Genomic DNA, 25,616 nt, shown 5'->3' with positions numbered 1-25,616 from the left:
GGTTTGAGAACTGTCCAGTCTTATGTGAGGATCTGGTAGAATGAAGACTACAGAATTATCCTTCAAATAATTCTTACACTAGATATTGTTTGAAAATAACTGATGGAACATAAACTATGGTGATAACCTGTGTTATGGCAGAAGGCAAAGCTCTTGTTCTGAGATGAAAATCTAGATTCTCTGGGTGGTGGATGTGGAATTTACCAAACCATACACAGAAAGCTTTCTGAGTTTAAGGGTGTCCTGAGTGGTTCCAGTTCCCCTCCCTGATTCTTCCCCTGCCTGGGACATCCCTTGGTGATCTCACCTCTCTTGCTGATTTCACCATTTGTGGACTTTTTCCTCACATCCTTCCCTTCCCCCATTGAAAGCTGTACATATTTCACTGGAAATGAGGTGGAGCAGCCACTAGGTTGAAGCACTAGATCCTGGACCTTTGTGGGTTCACTGTCTTCCTCTAACGACACTCTGTCTCCCTAACATTATCACCTTCCAGTCTCCTGAACCTCATTTCTCTGTTTTGCCATCACTGGAATAGATTATAGAGGGGGCAGGAGGCACCACCACCCATGGTTCCCTCAGATTTTTAAAATTAAAGGTTTCTAGAGCCAGGAGATAGGATGTTTCAGCATTAGGACTTCTACAAATACTTGTTGGTTAGATAAAGAAATAAGGAACATGATGTTTGGGTTGCACATGACTTTGTACTGGTGCCTAGATGGAAGGTGGGAACGGTCTTGCTTGATGTCCTGCAACTCGTGGAATGCAGTGTAACGTTATCTTCTTAAAGTGTCTTATGCTACAACGTGCAATGATTTCTTAATACCTCTCATCAAAATCAAAGAAGGCAACTTTTAAAAATCACAATAGCAGAACAGAAAGCATTTCTGTTTACTTTAACTGAAATCCAAACACCAAACATAAGCATTTGTATGACACCTGAGCTCACAAAGGGGAAGAACTGTCTGACCCTACCCTTAAAAGGAAAACAACAACAACAACAAAAAACCCCTACAACCCTCTCGAGACTGCTTTATAAAAATATGTGATGAAATCCAGAAGGTGCTTTTATCTCATAGCACCCATACCAGAAGATTAATCTCTGTGGTTGGTGTCTTGTTCTGGTCGGGGATACGTTTGAGTCCAGCTTTGGAATCTTTTCCAGTTAGAACATCTGTTCCACAGTTGTTAATGTTTGTTTGGTATTGCCCAAAAGAAGGCTAGGGAAGGGAGGAATTTTTAACAATGAGTCCCAAGATAGACTAGATCAGCAGCATTGCTTATTTGGAAAAGGCAGTTTTTTGGTGCAATGTGACCTGTATGTAAAACAAAGGGAGTGGGGGGCAGGCCGTTGGACCAGGAGATGGATGGCCATTTAATACTGGAATGTAGTTTAGCTGGTTTACACCACTTCTCAATTTTTTCCCCCAGAAATACTTATTCATTGGATTATTACGACATTCCACACTAGCTGAGCTTAGTTTTTGAATTTTTAGACAGAGATTTGAATGTTTAAGTCAAAATAATCATAAGTGAGAATGATTCTACAGTATTAGGAGTATGCAAGAATACAAGGTTGTAGCTATCTTAGGAAGTCAAAGTAAAATATGTAACAGTCTCTATCATTTGGAAATTTGCTACCTTAGCCAAGAAAAAAGGGAACTATCATTTCTTTAGGCTCTGTGAAATTGGACTAAATTAGTTGATCGGTAAATGAAGTATCTCCTTGTTTTTTCTAGATAATGTGGGGCTCAAGAAATATCAAGCTAACCTGCATTCACAGAGTTGCAGAGTTGCATTTAAGACAAAATTCTAATTATTAAATGATATTTTTAAAAAAAGATTGTAATACAGGCCCTCTGTCATTAGTATTATTTTTAAATTATTCTTTATTACAAGAGGAGTTATTCGAGAGTTCCAGTGGACATAATTTATATAGATTCTCAATCTTACCCAGTGAAACACTATTGAGACCTAGCATTTAAAAACTCTGTAGAAACAGCTGGATTTAGTTTCAAAGTTCTAAAATTAAATTGAAAGAAAGATCCTAATCCCTCAAACCATCTGTTCAAAGAACAGAGAAAAAAATGATGACAAGTCTTCAGCTGGAGAAACAATGACCCTAAATCTATAAATCCCTTTCCTATTGACAGTTTCAACAGATCCTTACAACATCCCCGTGAAATCTATAAAGCAAATATTTTCATCCTCATATTACAGATAGGGAAACTGAGGCTCCTTACTCCCTGTCACACAAAGCATCCTTTACAAAGGCAGTTCTTCCACCTACGTTGTTCGCTTAAAACTTCTAAAGTTACTTCACTGTACCAGCTTCCAACTGAATTTTTCCTTCCTCTCCTCTTTCCTTTCTTTCTCCCTCTCCTTTTTTCTTTCTTCCCTTTCTGCAGCCATTAATTGGGATGCATCAATAGTGCCAGAAATTATTCTATGTTGCTAGTGTTCACATAAGAAGCATTTCTATCCACAATGGCATAAAAGCTTAGAACTAGTCACAGAAACCTAGAGAAGTGCCATTAATGCCAGCCCTGAATCTCTGCCTTATTTCTTTACTGTTGCAATTGAAAATGGAAACTTCACATATCATATCAAACATAAAACATCACATTGCATATGGAGTCTGACTTCTTTTTTTCTTTTTACTGACTTTGTATGTACATTGGGCAGGCTCTTTGTGAAATGTCTTATTTGCAAACGAAACAAAACATAACACAACACCTGAAATGTCCCAGGGAAAGTTTCCAGGGCAAACCTAAGGGCAGCAGGTCTCAGAAAGGACATATTGGGGGGTCGGGGGGGAGCACAGGAGATAAATGGTTGGCTGGATGCATGACCCCCAAACAAAGGAAAAGATGTGTTGCTGATTTGCAGATTTAAGCAGCAGTGGTTTTCAAACTTATTTTTTTAAGCATTAAGTGCTGTATTCAGATAAATGTCACCTTGAAACATAAAACAAATAGCACTGAAGAAAGCAGAATGCTCTGGTTTAAGCAGGGTGGGACTATTACAGAGTAGGGGTCCCCCAAAATCCCCAGAGCCTGCAGGTTGGGGGATGGGGAAAAGGGAACAGCTTTTAAGATGCCTTTGCATGACTGTGGCTGGTAGCTAGTGTCTTGGTTATGCAAATTAATTTGATTCTTCCATGGCCCCAAGGAGATGGGAGGGGTTTTGACCATAGAATGGTGAGGAAAGAGCATACAGGGCCTGTGTAAGGTGCTGTGAATGGTCAGAACTGGTTACCATGCCCACCGTGTCACAGGACGCAGTCAGGGATTAAAAATAGGCGGCAACCATTTTAGAGAAGAGGGGAGGAGACACATGTGGTCTGCAAGGAGGGCAGAGGAGAACTCCATGTGCCTTGGAAAGGAAAGGGAGAACTCCGTGCAGCCTGGAAAGGAAGAGAACTCCATGCTGCTTTGAAAGGGAGAACCATGTGTGATCCAGTGCAACACGGCACATGCTTTCCTGGACTGTTATTATGGGGGCTGATGACCTCGTACCCCAGATCCTGAAGGACACAGCTGACAGATAAGGGGTGGGGAACTTCTGGGCATGTCTTTGGCTTCTAGCCTTTTGGGAAGCAAGGGAAGTGCTGGGTCCCGTGGGAGAACAGGGCTCTGAGCTGAAGTGCTCACTGCCCTCCCCAGGTTGGAATATTGTAAATAAAGACCTGTTTTCCTCAACGCTAGCTGTTGGGTTTTACATCGAGGCGCCACATGAAAGAACCCCCTTTCCCTCTGTAACAGTTTTGGTGACCCCAGATTGGATCGCTCTCCCTCCAGGTCTCCAGTGGCCCTGCCATGGGAAAAGCACAGCACAGATTTAAGGTTATTTGACCTTAAATACCCCTCAAAAATAAGAAGGCAATCCCAGTTTCTTAGGATTAAAATGTGTCTCCAAGCAACTATTTTGGGAAAAGCCTCTACCTCAAGCCCACTCCAACCCAGGAGGGGTTTCAGCGAGAAGAGGCAGGTGGTCAGGATGTCTCTCCTTTCAGGAAACCTGGTTACTTATCTGCAAAGCTGACAATTTACCCGAATCAACAGGGGTGTGTGAAAATAGAAGGTCTGGTTTAGTAGGGAACTGGCTGGGGTTGCTGGATTGTGGGCTGTATTAAGCTCATCCAATCCTAAAGTAACAGTTCCACTAGAGACAGTTATTCTCAAACACATAATATCTCAGCACTGCACCAGGTAATTAATCATATTTTATATTGCTTTAGCGCCTCACTATTTTTTAAAAATATATTTTATTGATTATATCGTTACAATAGTTCCAATTTTTTCCCCTTTGCTCCCCTCCACCCAGCATCCCCCTCTCCCAACAATCCCCCCCCCCAAGTCCATGCCCATGGGTCGTACATACAAGCTCTCCTGCCTCACCCTTTCATATATTCTTCTTCTTTTTTTTAAATAATCGCTTCACTATTTTCAAAGCACACTATTTTTGTGTATATTATTTTGTCAGATCTCCACCCTATAAGGCAAGCTAGACAGGTATATATTATTTCCATTTTACAGATGAGGAAGTTAAGGCTCAGAAAGATGAAGGGAATTGCACACAGTCACGTGACAAACATATAGGTCTTCTCACTCCCTAACCCAGAGCTGTAAACATGCAGGCTATGAACATAAATCACGCATCCTAGTGAGAAGTAAGCAAAGGCCACAGACTTGGCGTTACCAGTTCTGTGTCCTTGGAGAACATCAGTGTCATTATACAGCAGGTGAAATAATTATCTGCTGTATCTAAGTCACAGGACTGAAGGACAATTGAGATGACTTGGTGAAAGCAGTTTGTAAGTACCACCTAAGGGTCAGTTACTCCATTTCTGTCCCCCAGATTTGGCAGGTTCTCTGTCCTATTAACTTGGACCTCACTTTCACAAACCAAAATAAAATTTGTCCACACTCTGTTGGTATTGTGTAAGTCTCTTATAAATATCAGCTGGTGGAGAGAGCAGCCAGCTAGGCATACTTTTGCACAGCCTCAAACCAAAACTCTCTCTGTCCATTTCAGAGATTCCAGGATGTACTGCCAAAGACTTCCAAGACTGCCTCACCCTGAACCCCAAGCAGGGGCCATAGAGACTGTGGGTCCAGCTGATGTGTTAGGGAGTCTCAAGGGGTGTGTGTATGGTGGAAGCTGAGCCTCTGCGCAGTCATCACAGGCTGCGGTCTTGGTCATCTCCTTGGCAAAATCAGAAGCTGAGTTTGGCACATGAACTGAGAGTGATCTGTGCTCTGCAACCAAGTTCCTAGAGGATGACATCGTAAAGTCAAATGGCAATTTCATCGTTTTTTAAATAGGGATTCACAACTGGGTCTAGACTCTGTTCAGATGAGGGCCTCACTCAGTATACCAAGGTGCAGATGACAAAAGTTGTTTGAGGAAAACAAAATCAGAGCAAAGAAAGCTGGAATAACAGGGGATATGTATGCTTTTACAAAATGAAAATACCTTACTGTCTTTTTAAAGTATAAACATTATGTGTTCATTATTTTTAAAAATTCAGACAATACAGCAAAGTATGCAGAGGAAAATGTATCCAGAGAAAGCCATTATTAATGTTTTGAGTATATTCTTCCAGACTTTTTCTTACATATATAGCAACCAAAATGGACTTATACTATATATGCTGTTTTGTAAACTTTTAAATTTAAACATCGTTGAACATATTTCTGTGCCAGTAAATATGTTATCCTTTTAACCAGACGTACTCTACAATAAAGGATATTTTTCTCAAGCTGTGTGGTAGTCTTATGAATTCTCCTTCTGTCCTAAAGACCCCATCATCTGAGCCTCTTCTCCCCTCTTAGGGATCCCTGATGTGGGATGATTCTGAGAAACACACTGACCTATTTATTATTTCTGCCAACACCAACAAGCAGCCAGAAACATCACCTGGCCAGTTACATCTTCTCAGGCAAATTTTTCTCCTCTCCAGGCCCCATGCTCTGTTGTGTGTTAAATGAGAGATATGTGTAGCGATTCTCTAAGATTCTTTCAGCTCTAACATGACACTAGCTTCTAATTCATTTATCTCTATGTTTGCCTTTGGCACAGGATGTTCCTGGCACTGAGTGAAAGGGGCAGCCTTGGGAGCCCTAGCTGTGCACCTGCAAGATGTACTTAAAGGGTCTGAAGAACCTCTGCTGGTAGTGAATGGATGAAGCTGATGTAGGGGGAGGGGCACCAGGGTGTGTGGGAGGGTTACCTTAGGGAACAGCTCTCCTGATTTCCTCCCACTATGGCGGCTGGTGATGTCTACAAGGAGGCATCAAATTCATAGCAAATCAGTAAACACAGCCTTTGGGGCCATTCTACACTTCTTGGGCATAAGTGTTTAAACTGCAGGATAATTATAATAGTTGTTTTCCATACTAAAAGCCCTTATATAATATTTCATCTAATTCTCATTCCTGTCTTTCTGATGAGGAAACAGAGAGTATGAGGATTTGTCTACGACCAGATAACAATTATTTACTAAATGAGGACTTAATTCTCAGCTCCACCAGTGGATTCCTCCTTTGCCTCCACAGTCTCCACAGTGGATACCCACAGACACATGACAGATACACACATATGTGCAAAATATTCATGCATAACACACCCCTTTGTCCCCACTCCACCACCAGCATTGCCTTTCCCTGGATCCATCTACTGATTTAACACGCACTTAAGAGCATTATGCTAGGCACCAGTGAGGAAATGATGAAGCAGGAGACATAGCTCCTGATCTCACAGAGTTGATCTGGCATCATTCAGAGTCTAGAACGAGTCTAGAATGGGGGCGAGACTGTGCATTCCTTGTGATAAAAGCAATAGTAGGAAGGAACAGGATAGAATGGGAGCATATAGGAGGGGCATTTAGCCCTTTCTCACAGGGCTCAGGAAGGAGTCCTACAGGATGAGACATCCAAGTTGAGACCCAAAAGATGGGCTGGAGTTGGCAAGACCTGATGTGGAGCTAAAAAATAAAAAAGAGAGAGATAGGAAGTATTCTACGCAAAGCAGGGATCATGTACAAACACTTGGCAGCAGGAGGAACACAGTGCTTTTGAGTAACTACAAAAGTACAGTGTGCCTGGGGAACTGATCAGGTGGGAAGGTCGTTTCCACTGAGGCTGCAGAGGAGGCAGGTGTCTGCATGTGATGGACTGGTAAACTTTGCTGCTCTTCATGGAATTGATTTTGTCTTGAAAGCATTGGGAAGCCACTGAAGGGTTTAGTGAGTGACGTTGGTGACAGCTCTTTTAAAGACACTCTCCTTTGCCCACTGTAAGAATCTATGATTATAACTGATTTCTGATCCTACTATAAGACATGCTCAGGCTACATTCTTTACAAAAATACAGATGTTCAGCGTTTCATGTTTCAGCTGCACCCGTTTCATCAGCATTTGCCATTCATCCTGAGTCTCTGTGGTCTCTGCTGGGTTGGTTCAGACGACCAGAGCACTGTGACCAAGATGCCATGACTACGCCAGCGTGTGGACCAAACAGCTTCTAACTGTTCCCTGCTCCCAGCCTCAGCCTTAACCTGGGTCCTTGATTCCAGCTGACAGAATATGGATTGACCCGCCAACATCCCTCAAAAATACTGGAAAACAGTTTAAAGTAGAACGAGAAGTATGTAGGCTAGCAAATTCCACCCTCATCATAAGCAAAGGAAAACAGTATTAATGTTCAATACAGAGAACAGTAATTGTTAATGAAAATGATGCGTGGCTCATATGACATATTCAATAAATACTAAGTTGATCAGTATTTAGATGAGAAGCCTTATAGGAACTTGTAAAAAGAGTAAGATTCCTATATAAAGAGGTGTTCAAATAAATTACAGTTTTTTATAAAAAGTATATATATATTTGCTTGTATATGTATGGACTATCTATAGAAACACTAATTGCTTACGGGATGAGGAGCACGAGGCTAAGAATGCGGATAGGAGGGAGATTTTTTGTTATACATTTTGAATCTAGGGAATGTGATATCTGATTTAAAAAATAAAATTAAACTAAAACTACCAATTCAGCAGAATCTCATGCAGTGATTAAGAAGAGTGAGATGGAGCTATAATTACAAAAAGGGATAGTTCTCCAAGATCTCCTGTTATTTAAAACAGCCTATTTCAGAACATACATAGGTTGTAATTTTATGGGGGGTGGGGGGAGAAAATCAGTCAATGTGTGTATTTTTTAGTATATGCACTGAGAAAGTTCTCTGTGCTATTCAATACAGTAGCCATTAGCCACATTTGGATATGTAACTTTAAATCAATGAAAACTTTAAATTCAGTTCCTCAGCAGCACTAGCCATATTCAAGTTCTAAGAGCCGCAACTGGCTAGAGGCCGCCATACTGGACAGTGCAGACAGATCACATTTCCTTCATTGTAGAAAGTTCTGCCAACAAAACTGGTCTCGATGAATCCAGCCCAGACTATTAACTGATGAATGGGACTGCAGGGAGGTGAGAAAGGACTTTGTACTTTGCAAATCTCTGCATTGTTTGAATTTTTTTTTTTTTTACAACTACATTTTACAAGGGAAGAGGACAGCTCGTACCTGTGACAGGTGTTTATTCTTCATTAAAATCTCATCCTGTATTTTGTCATGATTTCTGCCATTCCACTCAGGAGTCAAGGGTGGCAGAGCATTGCCAAAGGAGCTATTCTGGGGAGGGGTAGTGGAAATGACCACTGTGCAGCGTGAACACAAGTCTGAGAGGAGCCCTCCAGGCAGCAGCTGACCATTGTGCTAGTCTCGCTCCCTTCTGGGCCTCTGCTTTTCTGTCACAATGGACAAAATCAGTTTGAGTGCCTGCCAGCAGAGGCTGAAGTATTTTTAGTTTTTGGAGTTCAGGAATCTGGCAGGGGTGAGCCAGGCTTGGACAGGGAGGCCCACCTCCAAGGGACCCCAAGGCCTCATAGAAAGGGACCGATGAGGCTCTGGGACGACACTGGTCTGAGGGGACAGCCATCCCATAGTGGAATAGGAGCATACAGAGCCAGGCTCAACATAGAACCCAGGAGAGGAATTAGTAGGAACGATGGATCTGATATCTGCTTCATGGTTTCTTATACTGGAGTAGCGACAAGAATGAAGAGGAAGCCGGAAGAAAAAGGGACAGGATAGAGTAGAAGTGGGACCGTAGGCAGGTGGGAAGAAACACTGCAAAATTCTTCAACTCAAATAAAACTTGGATGTGAAATGTTAAACACTGCTCTGGTTATCATCCACAAGACAGACAGAAATGGAATTTCCTAAGCTTATAAATAAATGGAATGAACTCAGAAACTCTGGGCTTATAGCTGCTTGGGGCATCTCACTTTTCCTCCACCTGGAAGAAGTTTATTCCTAGACTGGGGTTCAATTTTTTTCTCAACAGCTACAGCAAAAACAGCAAAAAGGACACAGTGCTATAAATGTGATTCGACAGTCTTCTTCCTTTATCAATCTGTTATTTAAACTGGTACATTTGTCTTCTTCACTCTTTTTTTTCCTAGAAGACTTAAAATGGGCATTTATCATAATAAGCCATTCATTCCTATAAACCCAGTCCAGGCTTCACCCTTGTTCTCTTTGTTCTTTTAAGAATGCTGATCCTGCCATACTCTTTTACAACTCAACACCTTTGCTTACATATTGTTCCTTCTGTCTGGACTATCTTCCCTTTAGGCAGAGATGACTCAGATGCCATTCATCTTAGAAGACCCAGCTCCTCTGAGTCAGAATTAAGTGTCATCCTACAGACACCTCACCGACAGATGAACAGAGAATGGTCCCAGGCTTCAATGAGTCATTTGCTTTCTACTCAAGGAGGAGAGAGTTTAGGAAACTGTGACAGTGGTTGTAAGGGAGAGGTGATGAAGTTCTAAACGTCACCATCCTGTACACCTTCCTAAATATACGCGTATGTCTTTGTACAAGCTTCCATTTTCAAGTGAACCACTGAGACATGAACACAGATTCAACTGTGAGAAGTGCAGTGTGAACCCCTTGATCCATATGCTCTACCGCCTAAGATTGAGCCAGATCCACCTCATTGAATCAACTGTCCAAATGCAATTTGTGGAGCAAAGAAATAGGCATATGTGAAATGTGTTGGGGGCCAGCAGAAACTCAGGCTGCAGTGTTCCATCGATGATGGAAATAGACTCATTTTCCAGATTTATAACTTTCCTGAAATATAGCTGGAAACTACAAGTTTGGATGGCTATCACTATGATTCTAGCCTTTTGCCACAACCCTTATTTTTTTCTTTTCAGTTTTGTATTTAGGTTATTTTCTCTTTCTGATTACTAATATACATGTATATTAATAATATATTAGTAATAATTAGTAATATATATGCATATTTTACATATATGTAAAATTTAGTAATTTTGCCACAGTCCCACCCAGGAATATTATCAATATATAAGAATCTTAAAACTAGCATTTTATGCATTCAACCAAAGGAAACAAATAATTGTGTGTATATAAGAGAATTTTTAAAGAGAAGAAGCCTCAAGGGATATATGGGAACCTTGGAATATTTGTTCTCAGCTCTCTCAACTTCCACATCTGTAGCAGTACTTAGGAACCACATTCTGAGTAATGAGGCTGAGACAGCATAAGAGTTTCAATCACTAAGGAAATAATAACCACAATTAACGCTTATGGAAGGTTTACTAAATTCCAGGCAGTGCACTAGATCATTTAATCCTCATAATCCCCATTTGATAGGCATTATTCTTATCATAATCCCCACTTTATAGATGAGGAATGTGAGGCACAGAGAGGTTTGGTAGCTTGCCCATGGTCACAAAGCTAGCATATGGTAGAGCAGGGACTTGAACCAAGAAGAACTATCAGCAAAAAAGCCACATGCCAACCACTTTATTATGCTGTTTCTCAGAGGAGAGGATAATTGACTTCACTAAACTGCATCTATTAAGGCAGAAAAGCAAACAAACAGAATTTTTGAAGATTTTTAAAAATAAGGATTGAAACAAAAGGGCTTTATGAATATTCAATAAATAAGACACCCCATTCCCATTAATTTTAACAGATTGTTTTCAATCTAAATAGGAAAATAACACGTTCATTGTTGAAAATTTGGGCACTATTACAAGGTTTGGCAAAAGTAGGCTTACAGTTGTATTACAAATAAATAATACAATAATTAATAAATAATAATATAAAAATGAACTCTGTTTCATGTACTCACAGCTGTAAACTTGCTTTTGCCCACCCCTGTAAAAAAATATAATGAAGAAAATAAAAATCATGTGATTTCACTTAACTGCTTCTTTCTGTGGGCTAACTCAATGTAGGCCAAAGATATCAGAATCACCTGGAACTTCTCTTTAAAAATGTGGATTCCTGAGCCCCATCTCAAACCTACAAAAGCTCAGTCTCTGAGGGACTGACCTCAGAATGCTGTCGTGAAGTCGCACGTGACAGCTTGCAGCTCTATCAACTGTAGAACTCATTCAGTGGAATCACACATTCTCCAAAATGCCAGATACTACAGGAACCAATGCAAATGCCCATTTGAAACTTTTATTAGATGTCCATTTTGTTTTCAGGAGTCTGAAATGGAATTTAAAGAGTATTCTTAATACTGTACTAAGTTTAACTACTATTTTAAATATTTTGAGATTAAATTTCAAATTAAATAAAATTTAAGAAGTAAAACCTAGATTCTTAGTTGTTCTTATGCCCAATAAAGTTGAGTATCGCTGCCCAAGGCTGAGAAAGAGAGGTCCAAAAATCTTGGACCAGAATTTAAAATTCATACTCTCCCTCACTCCCCCTCCCCACAGGATGCTGCCCCCCCCCCCCACCACCACCACACACATCCTTTCCTTTTGGAAACCAAATGTCTTTAGGGACAGTAAAGAAAAAGGAACTGAGGAAATCAAGTCCCATTTGAAAGTCATGCTTGGGGTGAGGTAAACCAGATTACTCCATGCGTGCATTTCCCAGACCTTCAACTACTCGCTCTGTGCCCAGAGTCCAAACAGCTTTAATGTGGCCCCTGAGGCCCCAATACATTATGTGTCCTCAGCTCCGAGCCTGATTCAGAGCCCTGCATCTAGCTTTGCTTTTTCAGAAAGCAAAATGGCTTCTTTCCATTAACACCAGGCCCATGTTCTAGCTATTAGCCAAACAAAAGGATTTTCCAAATATGGACCCAAAAGAGCATGTGCACTTTGAAGGCCACAATGACGCTTAAATAACTAAAACTCATTAAAAAGAAAACCAACGATCAACGCCAAAAGCATGAATCCTTAAAGAACAGAACAGCAAGACAAAAGCCAGAAAGAGGAACAAAAATATGCATTGTACAGGAGGGGTAAGCAGGGAGGTGTAGATTTATATGGAAGAGTTGACATCATTGTTTCCCAATAATCCTCAGCATGCAGGAAACAGATGGGGAAGAAGTGGTGGAAGGGTCTACTTATGGTAACAGGGCATGCTCTCTGTTTAGAATCCTGCCATTTGGAACCTAAATGTTTTACTTTGAAAAACTGGGGATAGGAACTCCATTGCCAGAGGTTTTATCGAAGTTTAACTAAATCCCACTGAACTTACTGCCTTGGCAATGCTTAGTAAAATGGAGCTGTGCATATCAGACTCTGATTTACTACCAGCATAGCTACACATGTCAGGGTCCAGAGGAGACAAAGCCATGGAAGGGGAATTTAATGTCAGACAGACATGGTTTGAATCCTGCTTCTCCCACTTCCTGACTGGCTGGCATTAGGCAAGTTACTTAACCTCTCTGAGTTGGTCTACATATATACATACAATGCGGGACAAAACAGAACTTTCCTCAGACAGTAGGGAGAGGTCAAGGTTTCACTTTAATGTCATACAGCTAGATTTAATCAAGAAACATAATTAGGGTCATCAGTTAACATCATTTTTCAAAGTTCTATCTTTTTATAGAATCCCCCATTCTCCTGCCCTTAAACAGGGTACAGACTTAGTTAAACCAATTGCCACTTGTATTAACAGCTGTTCTGCCTTCTCCTGCCACTAAAGACAGCTTCTATCACCCCAACCAGGGTCCCCCTAACGAAGCCTGGCCACACCGTAAGTCAAATCTCCCCCCCACCCCCACCCCTGTGCAAGAGGGAGTGACCAATTACAAGTGTCGGGCAAAACCATTTGGTTTCCTGTCTGCAGAAACCAACTACCCCATCTTCCCATATCTGTCATTCCTCACAGCCAGATGATGTTTGTTTATTATTTTATTGACTTTTTCCCCTCACAAACCCACTCTGTCTGCTGGTTCTCTTCTACCCGGCTGCCTCACATGTTAATATGTCCTGCTTGCACATCCTCCAGAAGCCTCATTTCATTCTTCCTTGTACTTCTTTTAGTCCTTTTTCCTTCTCACGACCCTGAGCAAACTAGGTTGAGAGCAACCTGAGAGTATCTTTGTAACCCAACAGTGTCTAGCATATTCAAGTCCTGTTAAATATTTGTTGCATTGAGTTGAAAGCCCTAAACCAGATAGTTTCTAAATAAAAAATAAAGAGCCAGGGAAAGAAACATGCCTAATTACACACATTAGCTCAACTGTCTTTCATGAAGGCTAGATTTATTTATAGTTTGCCAGAATCCTCCTTTATATGTCAAACTGTTTTCTTGTGTCTATAACAGAAAGAGCTGGTATATGTTGTTTGGGGGGGGGGAGGGGGCATTCACCACTCTCTGTCTGGGGATGGTAAGAGGGGGTCCCCAAAGGTATCCTGGGCCAGCAACAGGCCATGGGTGTGGTACTAGGGCCTGGTATGCACCAGCCGAGCTTCCACTAGAACAGAGTGCCTGAGACTCGATCCCAGAAACTCCACTGGTTCTGGGTCTTCGCCAGGAATGTGGTTCCTAACAAGGAGTAACTGGTGAGGCACTAGGAAAAGGCAGTGTTTCTGGGGTATCCTGTGCGAAGTCGAGCTGAGTTTCTATCAGGGAGTAGCTATGAGCCTTCGAGGGGAATCTTAAACAATCTCAGATTCTTGCAATTTCAGCACATCAGCAATGTCTCTGGGCTGAGCTTCCTAGAAGAGATTTAACACTGGCTTCCTGAATAGGAAACAGGGTCAATCAATCAACTGCTGTGTGCTGGCCACAGGGTTCACCCTGAGAGGCACATTGAGCTGCCAAATGCCACCTGCCTTCAGTGGAGCTCACTATCGACTGGCACACACAAAGCCAGTTAGAAAACAGAATAACAGGTAAAAGTGAAAATTAAATTGGGTGCCTCTGACTCTAAAGAACAGGTGTTTCAAGAGGGAAAGAGAATTGTGGCTGCAGTGGGCAGGGAGGAGCCTGAGAGGAAAGGTGGGGTCTGGTAGGACTTAAAAGCTGGTAGGTTTACAATAAGTGTGTATGTGTGAAAAGCACCTTGCAGAGGATGAAATGCTATGTAAATGTCAGTTGTTATTATTACTATTAATGGTTTAGGCTGGGGGAAGAACTAAGCAAAGGGAGAAAAAGCTATTTTTGCAGGTTTTTCTTTTCTTTCTTTTCTTTTCCAAAACTGTAGAGTAAATGCCAAATTATGAAATATGCTATTCTGGGAGATTGTGTGTTCATGTCTTGGGAGTCAGACAGATCTGGATTTAAATTATGCCTTTTCTATAATTTTGGCAAGTAATTTAACTTTTGCCATCTCAGTTTTCTCCTCCGTAAAATGGTAATAAAAGGGTCCAGTTTTACAATATTCAGAATACTACTTCTGTCTATAAAGTGGCTGGCACATAGTGAGCAATCAATGCAGCTAGTAACTCTACTAGTAAATATAAGAAGCAGATCTGATTTGGGACACAGCCTTCATTTTGGGGTTCTCTTCCTCCTCCTTCCTTGAGCCACCCAGAAGCCTAATATTGTTATCTTTCTCTATTAAATGTTGCTCTTAGAAGAAAAAAAAAAATCTAATACCAGTAGCTATTCTCCCCTGAACTTCAGTCAATGTGTTCCCCCAGGGGTCCTTTATTTTAAACTTTAGCTAAAATTGCACACTGTGGGGAAGATGAGAGGGACACAGGGTGTGAGAGGGACACAGGATGTGACCTGGACTCCTGAAGTCCCATCAGGCTGTGGCCCCAACTCAACAAGGACCTGAGGCCAGCCTGTTGAGGGAGGAACGCAAAGACCAGTTAAACTTGAGCAAGGTGTTTGTGTTGGGGCATAGTGAAAAAGAGCTCAGAAAACTGGGTGGGACATGCACCCATTAGCAAAAAGAATATTAATTTGAAGGGTAGGGATAAGTGGGAAAATGCCACATTGGCTTAAATACATGGGAAGCAATGAGTGAAAAACAAAGCAAAGCACAAAAAAAAAGTAGCTCCACGTTTCAAGGCCTCAAGACTAGTGTGAAGGAACCAGGCAGAGGGAAGTGGAGAAGAGAGAAGGGAAGTGGAGAAGGGGAGTCCTGAGACCCAGAGGCCAGGCTGGTCAGGCGCTCAACTTGATGGATCTGTGCCGGAGGAAATGAACACCAAGCAGCCCCCAACAAGAGGGTCTGTCACTACTTTGCTTCAACAATAGGTAGCTACAATATCTAATGGAAAAGGAGTGGGGTGTGCTTTTTATCCCTAGACTTGAGTCCTGGATCTTTCAGCTCTGCACCCCCCCCCCCCCCCCCTCGGCCACTGCTACAAAATCCCAGGAAACTTTCTGCAGTGAAGGGATTCCCTGGGACAAATAGTCCTCGGCAAGTACTTCAGAACTACCTTGATCAAACAGTGTCTGAATTCAGAATGCGTTCTCCCCTCTTCTCCAGTCCCACAGGAAAGGTTCCCCGGCTAGCCCACAGATGTCTAATGGAACAGGGGGGAAACAAAAAGAAGACATGAAAAACTGCAGCTCTAATGGCACTGGGGAGCTTATCCACCACTTACAGCGCTGTCTATGGGAAAAAGTGTTCCCAGTTTCAACGTTTACCTCTGCCCAGCATAAGACCAAGTCTCCAGCTCTCTCCTGCCCCAGCACACTGTCTACTTGACTTCACGGCAGGTCGGGGGCTTCCAGAGCAGCCCCAACATCTGAGCCTCCAGAGGCTGGAAGGCATTTGGGTGGCTGCTAGTAGTGGCGGGGAGGGGTGGAGGAAGGGGGAGGCTATGCCTGTGGTCAAAGGACTGTTGGCAGAGGTCTGGAGAATGGAGGGATGTGGGTAGGCGGAAGTAGCTGTTTCTATTCTCTGTGTGGGTTATTTTTCATATCCAGACTATACAGAGAAAGTTACAGTTCGGCTTTAGTTTGCTCCAGGTTTAACGTCTTAATTCTCTTCTTTGTGTTTTTCCTGTTTCACTCTGGGAGCCCAGATTTGGAGATTCCCCTCTAAACTCAAGCCCACAAGGTTGCTCTTCTGTCCCCATAAACTCCACCTCCAGGCTTCATCTTCTTTTTCAGTTCCCTGTGGGTCCAGGAGTGGCCGGGCATTTCTCTCAGATCTTTCTGAGGGCCCTTTAGTTTCAGGCTGACATTTTGTTCTTCCACTATTGTACACTGATGGTCTGCTCCCAGGGGCCCTGCATGAACTGGCCTCTCCATTCAGTGGGCAGCCGATCTGCTTTCTCCTGGTGATTGACTAACCTATCTGATCATATCACTTATTCATTTCTTTAGAGCTCTCATTCATTCAGTCATGGGTGGTAAGTAGTTATGCTAGGGCAAGCCCATATTATTATGTTAGGACAATAATAACTATATTCAAAGCTTATTATATGCATGCCCTCTGCTAAGTGCTTTGCCCATATTAACTCATCTTCACATCGGTCCTCCTATCCCCATTTCACAAATGGGGGAACTGAGGCCCAGAGGGAGTAACTAACGTGCTCCAAGGTCACTCAGCTGGAGATGGGCAAAGTTGGGATGCTATCCCCAGGCGGTAAGGTTCTGGAACTCCTACCAGAAGCCCCCAGTGGGGGCACCTGAGTTGGAAGGATCAGGGAAGGTTTCCAGAAGCAGCTGAGATTCAAAGGATGAAGATGTAGCCAGGGAAGGTATAATAATGATGCACCAGGCAAGATTCTGGGAAGGAAACAAATAAGACGAAGAGAATCCCCAGCCCTGGTTCTCCATCTGTTAAATCTTATCTTGAACAGAAAAATATTTACCTTCTTTGCTAAGACTTTGCTCCTGTTTATGCTTGGGTATCTCATCTATTTAATTGTGGATAAAAGCTTTCACATTTTTCTCCTCAGTGTTCCCTTCAGTCATGACAGTCAATTTCAGAGCTTAATTAGTTTCTGAGAGTTTGTTCCCATCTCTTTCTTAGGCTGTAAATTTCTTGAGTCTGGGAGGTGCATGTTTCTTTCTCTCCCATAGTACCCAGCATGGTGCCTTAATATATATTGGTTAAATAAATGAATAGACCAAGTGAAAGAATGCTTTAGCCTCAGAAACGTAGAACAGCTACACCTAAAAGTGCCCATTGCCTTTGTCTTGTTCTCTGAACTTATGGGGCTATCTTACTTTCATGAAACTTAAAATTATATTTCTAATGGGCATTTATGTATCTTTTATGAACCTTCTGTCATCCCTCAAATTAAATATGTATATTTTTCTTTTTTTCCCCCCCTTTTTCAATCTGATAACAACTAGGACAGAATCTTCGGGAATAAAAAGGCTCACAGTTCTGCTCTGGCTGGTGTGACTCAGTGAGTTGAGCACTGGCCTGCAAACCGAGGGGTGCTGGTTTGATTCCCGGTCCGGTCACATGCCTGGGTTGTGGGTCAGTTCCCCAGTTGGGGGCTTAGGAGAGGCAACTGATTGCTGTTTCTCTTGCACATGGACGTTTCTCTCTCTTTCTCTCTCCCTTCCCTTGCCTCTAAAAAAATTAATAAAATCTTAAAAAAAAAGCTCACAGTTCTTATCAAACGTTCAGAGGGTGCATTCTGAATCATGTGGGCTACTAATCTAGGGGAGAAATGCTCTGTAAACCTCTGCACTGCAAGCAGTGGTTCTTAACTCTGCCTGCATTTCAGAATATCTAGCTTTCAAAACATACCATGTGATTCTAATGTGCCACCATCATGGTGAACCACTGGACCAGAGAAATATCACTTTTTACCAGGGCGTGAGTAAAATGACAAAGATTGTGTGCAAGGGTTAGCGAGTCCTCAGCCCTTAGAGTGGGGCCAGCATGGAGGCAGAAGAGCTTTCCTGACAATGCTCTCTCACTGGTCCATTGACATCTCTCAGCACTGCGGGAAGACCCAGCACACTTGGGTCGGAGGGGAGAGGTAGGAAATGCTTGTGAACACACTCTGGCCTCACGGGACTTCACCCACAGCCTCCCAACCACAGGCGACAAAATGATGCGCTTTTCATTACATAGCTGCTAGCATGGGACTTCGTATCCAGTAGTCAAAAAGAAGAAAAAGAAAACTACTGTTTTCAAGCATCAGCGGCGAGGAAGGGACCATTTTCTCCCTCTATTCCAGACAGGAAGAGAAAGTTATCTGGTTCCCAGGGGAGAGTTGGGGGTGGGGTGGGGCAGAAGCCACTGTGCTGGAGGGGAAGTAAAAGCAGCTCCTGCCAAGTTGGCCAGGAGCTACTTCTTGCCATTCTTGGGTGTTCTCAGCAGGCTGGAGAAAAGTGGTTAAATAAGCAAAAGGGGGGTATTGTCCTTCCCATCAGGCCTGTGTGCAGCTAGGGACGATCAACAGCAGGGTCTGAACTTGGCATCTGTGTGAATGCCCACAAAAACTGTATACACAATTTGAGTGTGTGTGTTTTTCTAAGGAAAAGGGGTTCTGTTTTTCATCAGCTTCCTCAAGATTAAGGATGACAACTGGCCCTGAGCAACATCCGCTCTAAGCTGAACACCTATTTGTCACCCACACACCCTGCCCTGTCAGATTTGTTCAACTGAAGGTAGCAGGGCTGGGCCACAGCAAATGACAGGAGTAGATGACATTAGTCCTCTGTGCTCAGCCTCGGGGTTACCTGAGCACAGCTGATTGTAACCAGCTTCGTCCTCCACCCCAACTCAGGGCTTTCCCTTCCTGTCCAAGCACAGGGGCTCCCTTTATTTCCCCACACTTCTGTTCTTCCTTTCTGCCAGTTCTCCCAGACCTGAATCCATTTTTCTCTGTCTCTACTCAGATCTATCAATGAATCCCTGCCCTACAAGGTTAAGTAACCATAAAGTCAGTTTTCGGAGGTCCTCCCCAGCCTTCTGGCTCCTAGTTACCATGGTGACTTGTCACCCTCAGGACTCTGGGCTGATCTTCCAAGGTGGTGGGCAAAGGGGCAGCGCCCAGGTCAGCCTTTCCTCCCCAGAAGCAGAGTTCAGGCCTTGGACTAAATTGTCTATTAACCAATACATGTTTCAGAAAACCTATATAGAGGCTACATTGTTTTAGAGAAAATATTAGCACTGACTTTGATGCTACACTGTAACAAAAATAAGAGACAACTACCTAACTAGTGTGAGATATGGGAAAGAAGAAGAAATCCTAATTATGTTTATTTATATTAGCAATTTATTACGTGTGCCTAATTCCCACATGGCATAATAATGGTGCATGGATCATTAAGTAGGTCAGTTTCCTTTCATTTCAAAGCTGAACATTTTTCAGGTATGTCAGTCAGTCTTGAAAATTTGCTGCTTCCGTGGCAGGGCTGTCTGCTTTCAATTTAGGGGGGAAAATCATTAGAGGAGAGTGTTGGCCTAGACATGGAAGCCAGGGAGAGGAGAGGAGCCTGATAGGCCAGGGCCCTCTGCATTCTTCATAAGTAACTGTGTGACCTTAGGCAAGTCAGTTTACCTCTCTGGGTTCCTCTGCTCCTCCCCAGAGCAGGGAACACTGTGGGCTGGTTTACAATTCTTTTCCTTAAGCAGTAACCTCATTCCTTTTTTTCCAAATGAAACATATATGGAACCCCACAATATAAAGCAACTGAAAGAACAACTGCTTAGTAAGGCTGTCTCTGAGGTGTCTTCACAGAACCCTGGTTCATCCTCTGATCTATGACATTGTAAGAATGGGGACAGGACTGCCCAGCACCCCCATGCAACTCTCACAGCTTTGGAGGGAGGGCCCAGCATAACACCCACATCACTGAAGGTGGCATCTCAGGAGCATTGACAGTGTACCCGGATGCTAACCTGGGAAGGCCCCTGAAAAAACAGGAGAGGGAACATACATTCCGAATTCCTGAGGGTAGTGGTTAAGATGTATACTTGAGCTCTCGCACCTTCAAAAAAGAAAAAAAACACCTCAATCCAAGCCATTTGATTTCAAACGTACTTCTCCAGGTTATTGGAGAGGACGAAGTGAATTGACTCAGTTATGTCTCACTTTCAAAAGAGGCAGTTTTGAAACCTGCAGTCCCCCAAGCTCTAAAACACTAAGCCATCTGTCCTAATGACATGGCAGGCTCTGAACTCTAGAATACCACAGGAATATCACACCACTGCAAATTACTAGGTGGTGCTCAGTCTCTTAAAAAACGGAACTGAAACAAAAGCCTTGCGCTGTTTTTGAGGTGCACATCTGATATGAGCTAATCACATTGTTTTTGAGATTACTTTCCTGGAGGCAGCATTATTCTGCACAGTTAAGCAACCCTTCAGTTACCCCCTTTGTTGTATCTGTGTAAAAACACACAGCCCATATAGTGGACGGTTTTCTCTCTCTCTGAAGTTTCTGAACACAAGGCCTTTTTGTCACAGTTAAATGCAGGGCCAGTCAGCCTTACAAAAGGAGTCATTTAATGCTCAATTTCCCCAACTTTCCTATGATTAAACACGTCTAACCTCAAATGATGTTATTGTATTTTACATTATTTTCTTTCCCCTCCCCCAACAAATGTTTAAATTGTCTCCACTCTGCAGGATTCCCTCTATTTTCTTTTCCCAAGCTGACCTTGAAAACAGAGACCCTCTCCTTTTCTTTCACATGCCCTAACTAAACTATTTTAAAATCGAGGCCTTCTGACCTTTTAACAACACTCTTCTTGTCTGACACACCAAATGCTGATCTGAAAGCCAAGAGGAGGGAAAGGGTCTGGGGGGCTGGGAAGAGGAGGGAGGGAGGTACTATATATTTGGCATCAGTTCAGAAATTCAGAAAATGTTTGTGCAACCACTCCCCCAGCCAGGATCCACCGCACCCCCTGCCTTCCAGCACGTTAATAAAAAAAGATGTGAGCGATGAAACCGGAGAGCCAGGGAGGGACCCCCAAGGTGGTCATAATTGTGAATGCCGTGTAGCCCACTGATCGCCATCCCACGTGTCCAGCCCTCCTCATCCCTCCTCTCTGATACCCAAAGTTGGCGATTAAGACCTCTCGAGCTCCCCCCCACCCCCACCCCCGCGCCAAATAGCCAGTTAAACATGAGCAAGCAGCACGCCCATTAACGGCTTCTGGGAGCCAAACGGAAGGATTGACACCACCTCTGTACTTTGGGGTGGCAGCGCTGTGCACCTTAAGAATTACATGGTTCTTAAAAAAAAAAAAAAAAAAGTAAAACGAGCACACAGGCCTGGAATACATTAACTTGTGAATTGAATCTAACACACCCCAAGAGAGTCCATCTCGCCCTCAAACAAAAAGAAGTGGGGGGAAAAGGCGAAGCTACGTTACCATCTTGTCCTGAGCTCTCCAGATATTCGGTCAGGTCACAGCCAAAGGCACTGGTGGCTCCCTTTCGTTTCAGCTTCTGCTTGGCACCCTTGTTCTTCATGAGTTAGTCCCAAAGAGGTTGCCCCTCCGTGTCTCCCGCCCCTCTGCTTGGCACCGCGCCGAAGATGGTCTCCGGGGTTAGATCACCGGCTACAGCGCGGCTCGAGCGGGCTGCATGGGCGTCCGGAAGAGCTCGGGCCCGGGGCAGCGCGCATGGACCCCGCCGGGCGGCGCGGAGCCTGAAATCCGCCAGGCGCTCCTCCAGGGCCGCGGTGCCGGAGGCCGTGCAGAGCTGGCAGCTGTGGGCCGGCTCGCTTGGGAGTGTCACTTCCTCACTTGGAGTCCCAGGGACTTTCACAGGCTCCTGCGCTGTCTCCGGGTGTTTTCCTCCGCTAGGGAGGAAGGGCGAGCTTGGCTTTCCGCCCTCCGGGACGCGCAGGCGGCAACTCGAGCGCGGGGCGAGCAGAGAGCGCGGGGCTGCGTGGGTCCCCTTCCCGGCGCCCGCTGTCTTGCCTTCAGACGGCTACGGCAAAACGAAAAGCAAGCATCCTGTCTCTCTCGCCCGCCCTCACGCCTCCCTTTTTTTCCTGTCTTACAAATCCTAGGATCATCCAGCTCAGGAAATGCTGGAAGGAAGTTAGCGAGGGAGGGGGGCGGAGGGTGGAAATTTTTGGCAGCTCTGTGCCTGTGCGAGTCCGCAGCGGAGGAAGTAGGTGGGTGGGTTGAGGAGTGCGGGGTGGGGGAGAGAACGCGCTGCTCGCCGAGTTGCTCGCCGACTCTGGAGAGAGCTGGGGCGGCTCGGGGCTCGGAGGAAACCGCGGCTCTCAGAGGAGGACCCGGCGCCCGAGCCGCCGGCTTCCTGCGCCGCCGTCTGGGCTCGGAAGAGGCAGGAGGAGGCGCGCGGCCGTTCTGGATGGCGGCGGCTAGGTGGGACCCACAAAAGCCCTGCCTTGTTTTTAATCCTCCCTGTCACCGTCTCTTGGACACTTTCTATTTCGGTGCCTGCCCTCTCCTACACAAACCCGTAAAGAGTAATGACAGAAACAAAGTCAGGGGTTCCAGCGGAGAAACTTGACGGGGCGCGGTTTCGCCGGCCACTCATCCTCCAGTCCGCGCCCCGGTGCCCCCCTCGCATCCCTCCCACGTGAAAGGAGGATTCATGTGCGCACAGTCACACACATGTGCGTTATTGCAGCTTGCTAAATGGAAGTGATGGGGTGGGGATGGGGGGAAGCATCCAGGATTTAAGTTGACTGATGCTCTAGCATAACGTGGAGAAAGCAGTTCTCCCAGGTTGTTTGATGGTTTGTGTCAAGTTTTCAGGAGGGCGTGGTTTTTCTTCCCCAGTTAGGATCAAAATTTCTTGATTTCTGTGTCCGCAGCACCTAGTAAGCACTCAAATTCTTGTGAGTTAACCATTTGAGGTTTAGATTAAACTTCCTGTGTAAATTCAAATCCATATATAGACTTGAAAGGTAGGGACACTCATACAGCCCAGATTTCTGGCAACAGCTTTATGTATATAGTATTTTAGTTACTGAACACTTTTGCAGTCTCTTATCTCCCTATGTATTGTCAAGACAGTTTATAAACTTTCCCCCTTAACCTAATCTCTTTATCAGAGGTCACAAGTGATAGCCTGCCTGTAGAATCTAGCCCACAGATGTGTTTGGTTTGGCACAAGCCATACTTTAAAATTTTTTAAAAATCAGTTGCCAACATTAAAGAGTTAAGAGCTTTCACAGAAGAGAGCTGGATTTCTGGCTTCTCTTGCAAAAATGGAAGATCTGGTAACAGTGAGAGTGCATTCCCACACGGCAAGGGCTCTGATGCCAAGTTGTGTCAACCTCCCTTGGAGGCAACCTCTTTATTTAGAGAGATGAGCCTTCCAGTCTTGCAGCCCCGGCAGCCTGTCTAACCCCCTTAGCAGCTGCCTGGCCTCTGGAGCCACCTGAGTCCTCAGTCCAAGCTCTGTGCATGGTGTTGCCTTCGTTCCATTTTCCATCTGTCTCTCAGTGACATCACCACATTGCCCCAGTCTTGGTGAGACATCTTCAAGTAACCACTGACTCATTTTTCTTTCCACTCCCACCTCCAGGCTAGTTCTGCCCAGACCCACGAGTTCTTCAAAATGCCTCTCCTCTGGAGTTCTTCCTTTCAAGGTCCAGTCAGTGAAACGGTTCCCTCCTCAGTTATTGGAATGCAGTAACTCCTAGTGAAGTTTGCTGAGCCTGGTCTCTTCCCACTTAATCCACTCTATGGACTCGGGGCCTGATGAATCTCCCTGTAGTATTGCTGTTATTAAATGCCTGTTTTCCTCAAAACTGTCAATGATTCCCTAATTCCTATTACCAGGACAGCAATTTCTAAGCATTTTGTAAGCCAGTTGAAGAATATCGGTAGCAGATTTAGTATAATAGCTTGTTCCTCCTTTTATTTATAGAAAAGCATCTCCATATGAGACCGTACTTACTACCATTAACATTTGTTTAGGAGTTTCCTGTAGCAAAAACATTCATATTTGTTATTTCATCTGAACAACAGTGGATTTCATTACTTTGGTAGCAAAGAAGAGAGGCTAAAGGGGTACTTTTTTTACTGGCTCCAGGGCCACAGGGCACAAACTATGGGTAAATTGTCAAGTCCTGGGAATTTCCTTTTTGTTTTTATTTTTTAAGTATGTATTATTGATTATGTTGTTACAGTTGTCCCAATTTCTTGTCCATTTGCTCCCCTCTGCCCAGTAACCCCCTTCCCTCCAAAACTCCCACTCCCTTTAGTTCATGTGACTGGGCTGTGCATATAAGTTCTTTGGCTTCACCCTTTCCTATATTATTCTTAACATCCCCTTGTCTATTTTGTACCAACCAATTATGCTTCTTAATCCCTGCACCATTTCCCCATTTCTCCTCCTTTCCCCTCCCAGCTGATAACCCTCCAAATGATGCCCATACCTATGATTCTTTTCCTACTCTGGTTTGCTTAGTTTGATTTTGTTTTTATTTTTTAGATTCTGTTGTTGATAGTTGTGAGTTTGTTGTCATTTTAATGTTCATAGTTTTGATCTTCCTTTTCTTAAATCAGTCCCTTTGACATTTCATATAATAATGGCTTTATGATGATAAACTCCTTTAGCTTTACCTTGTCTGGGAAGCACTTCATCTGCCCTTCCATTCTAAATGATAGCTTTTCTGGTTAGAGTAATCTTGGTTGTGGGACCTTGCTTTTCATCACATTGAATACTTCTTCCTAGTCCCTTCTCTCCTGCAAAGTTTTTTTTGAGAAATGATCTGATAGTCTTATACGCACCCCTTTTAGGTAATTCTCTTCTCTTGCTGCTTTTAAAATTCTCTCTTTATCTTGAACCTTTGGCATTTTAATTATGATGTGTCTTGGTGTGATCCTTCTTGGGTCTAGCTTGTTTGGGACTTTCTGTGCTTCCTGGACTTGAATGTCTATTTCCTTTGCCAAATTTGGGGAGTTTTCCTTCATTATTTTTTCACATAAGCTTTCAATTTCTTGCTCTTCTCCTTCTCCTTCTGGCACCCCTATGATTCAGATGTTTGCACATTTAAAGTTGTCCCAGAGGTTCCTAAGCCTCTCCTCATGTTTTTCAATTCTTGTTTCCTCATTCTGTACTGGTTGACTGTTTTTTCCTTCCTTAAGTTCCAAAACATTGATTTGAACTCCAGTTTCCTTCCCTTCACCATTGGTTTTGTGTGGATTTTCCTTTGTTTCACTTAGCATAGCCTTCACTTCTTCCCTTATGCGTTTGCCGTACTCAAGCATATCTGTCAAACCTGTGAGCATCTTTATCATCAATGTTTTGAACTCTACATCTGTTAGGTTGGCTATCTCCTTGTTGCTTAGTTCTCCCACTGGAACCTTGAGCCCTTCCCTCTTTTGGCCATACTTCTCTGTCTCCTCCTCTTGATGGGCTCTTCTGTTTGTTTGCCTCT

General features: G+C 43.7%; 1 protein-coding gene across 1 annotated transcript in view; it reads right to left on the bottom strand.

The window, feature by feature from the left end:
* The window catches only part of ARHGAP31 (Rho GTPase activating protein 31), a 100,530-nt gene extending 78,375 nt beyond the window's left edge, over positions 1-22,155 (bottom strand). Inside the window, exon 1 of the mRNA XM_090276878.1 lies at positions 21,619-22,155. Within this exon, the coding sequence (XP_090133004.1) occupies positions 21,619-21,718 (100 nt within the window). The 5' untranslated portion in view covers positions 21,719-22,155. The remainder of the gene's footprint in view (positions 1-21,618) is intronic.
* Between the last annotated feature and the right edge of the window lie 3,461 nt (positions 22,156-25,616).

This window comes from Furipterus horrens, unplaced genomic scaffold (genome assembly GCF_987537825.1).
Source record: "Furipterus horrens unplaced genomic scaffold, mFurHor1.1.pri manual_scaffold_1, whole genome shotgun sequence".
In the NCBI taxonomy this organism is placed as follows: domain Eukaryota; kingdom Metazoa; phylum Chordata; class Mammalia; order Chiroptera; family Furipteridae; genus Furipterus; species Furipterus horrens.
The sequence above is the reverse complement of the archived record's forward strand: the minus strand, read 5'-3'. Positions and strand labels throughout refer to the sequence as shown.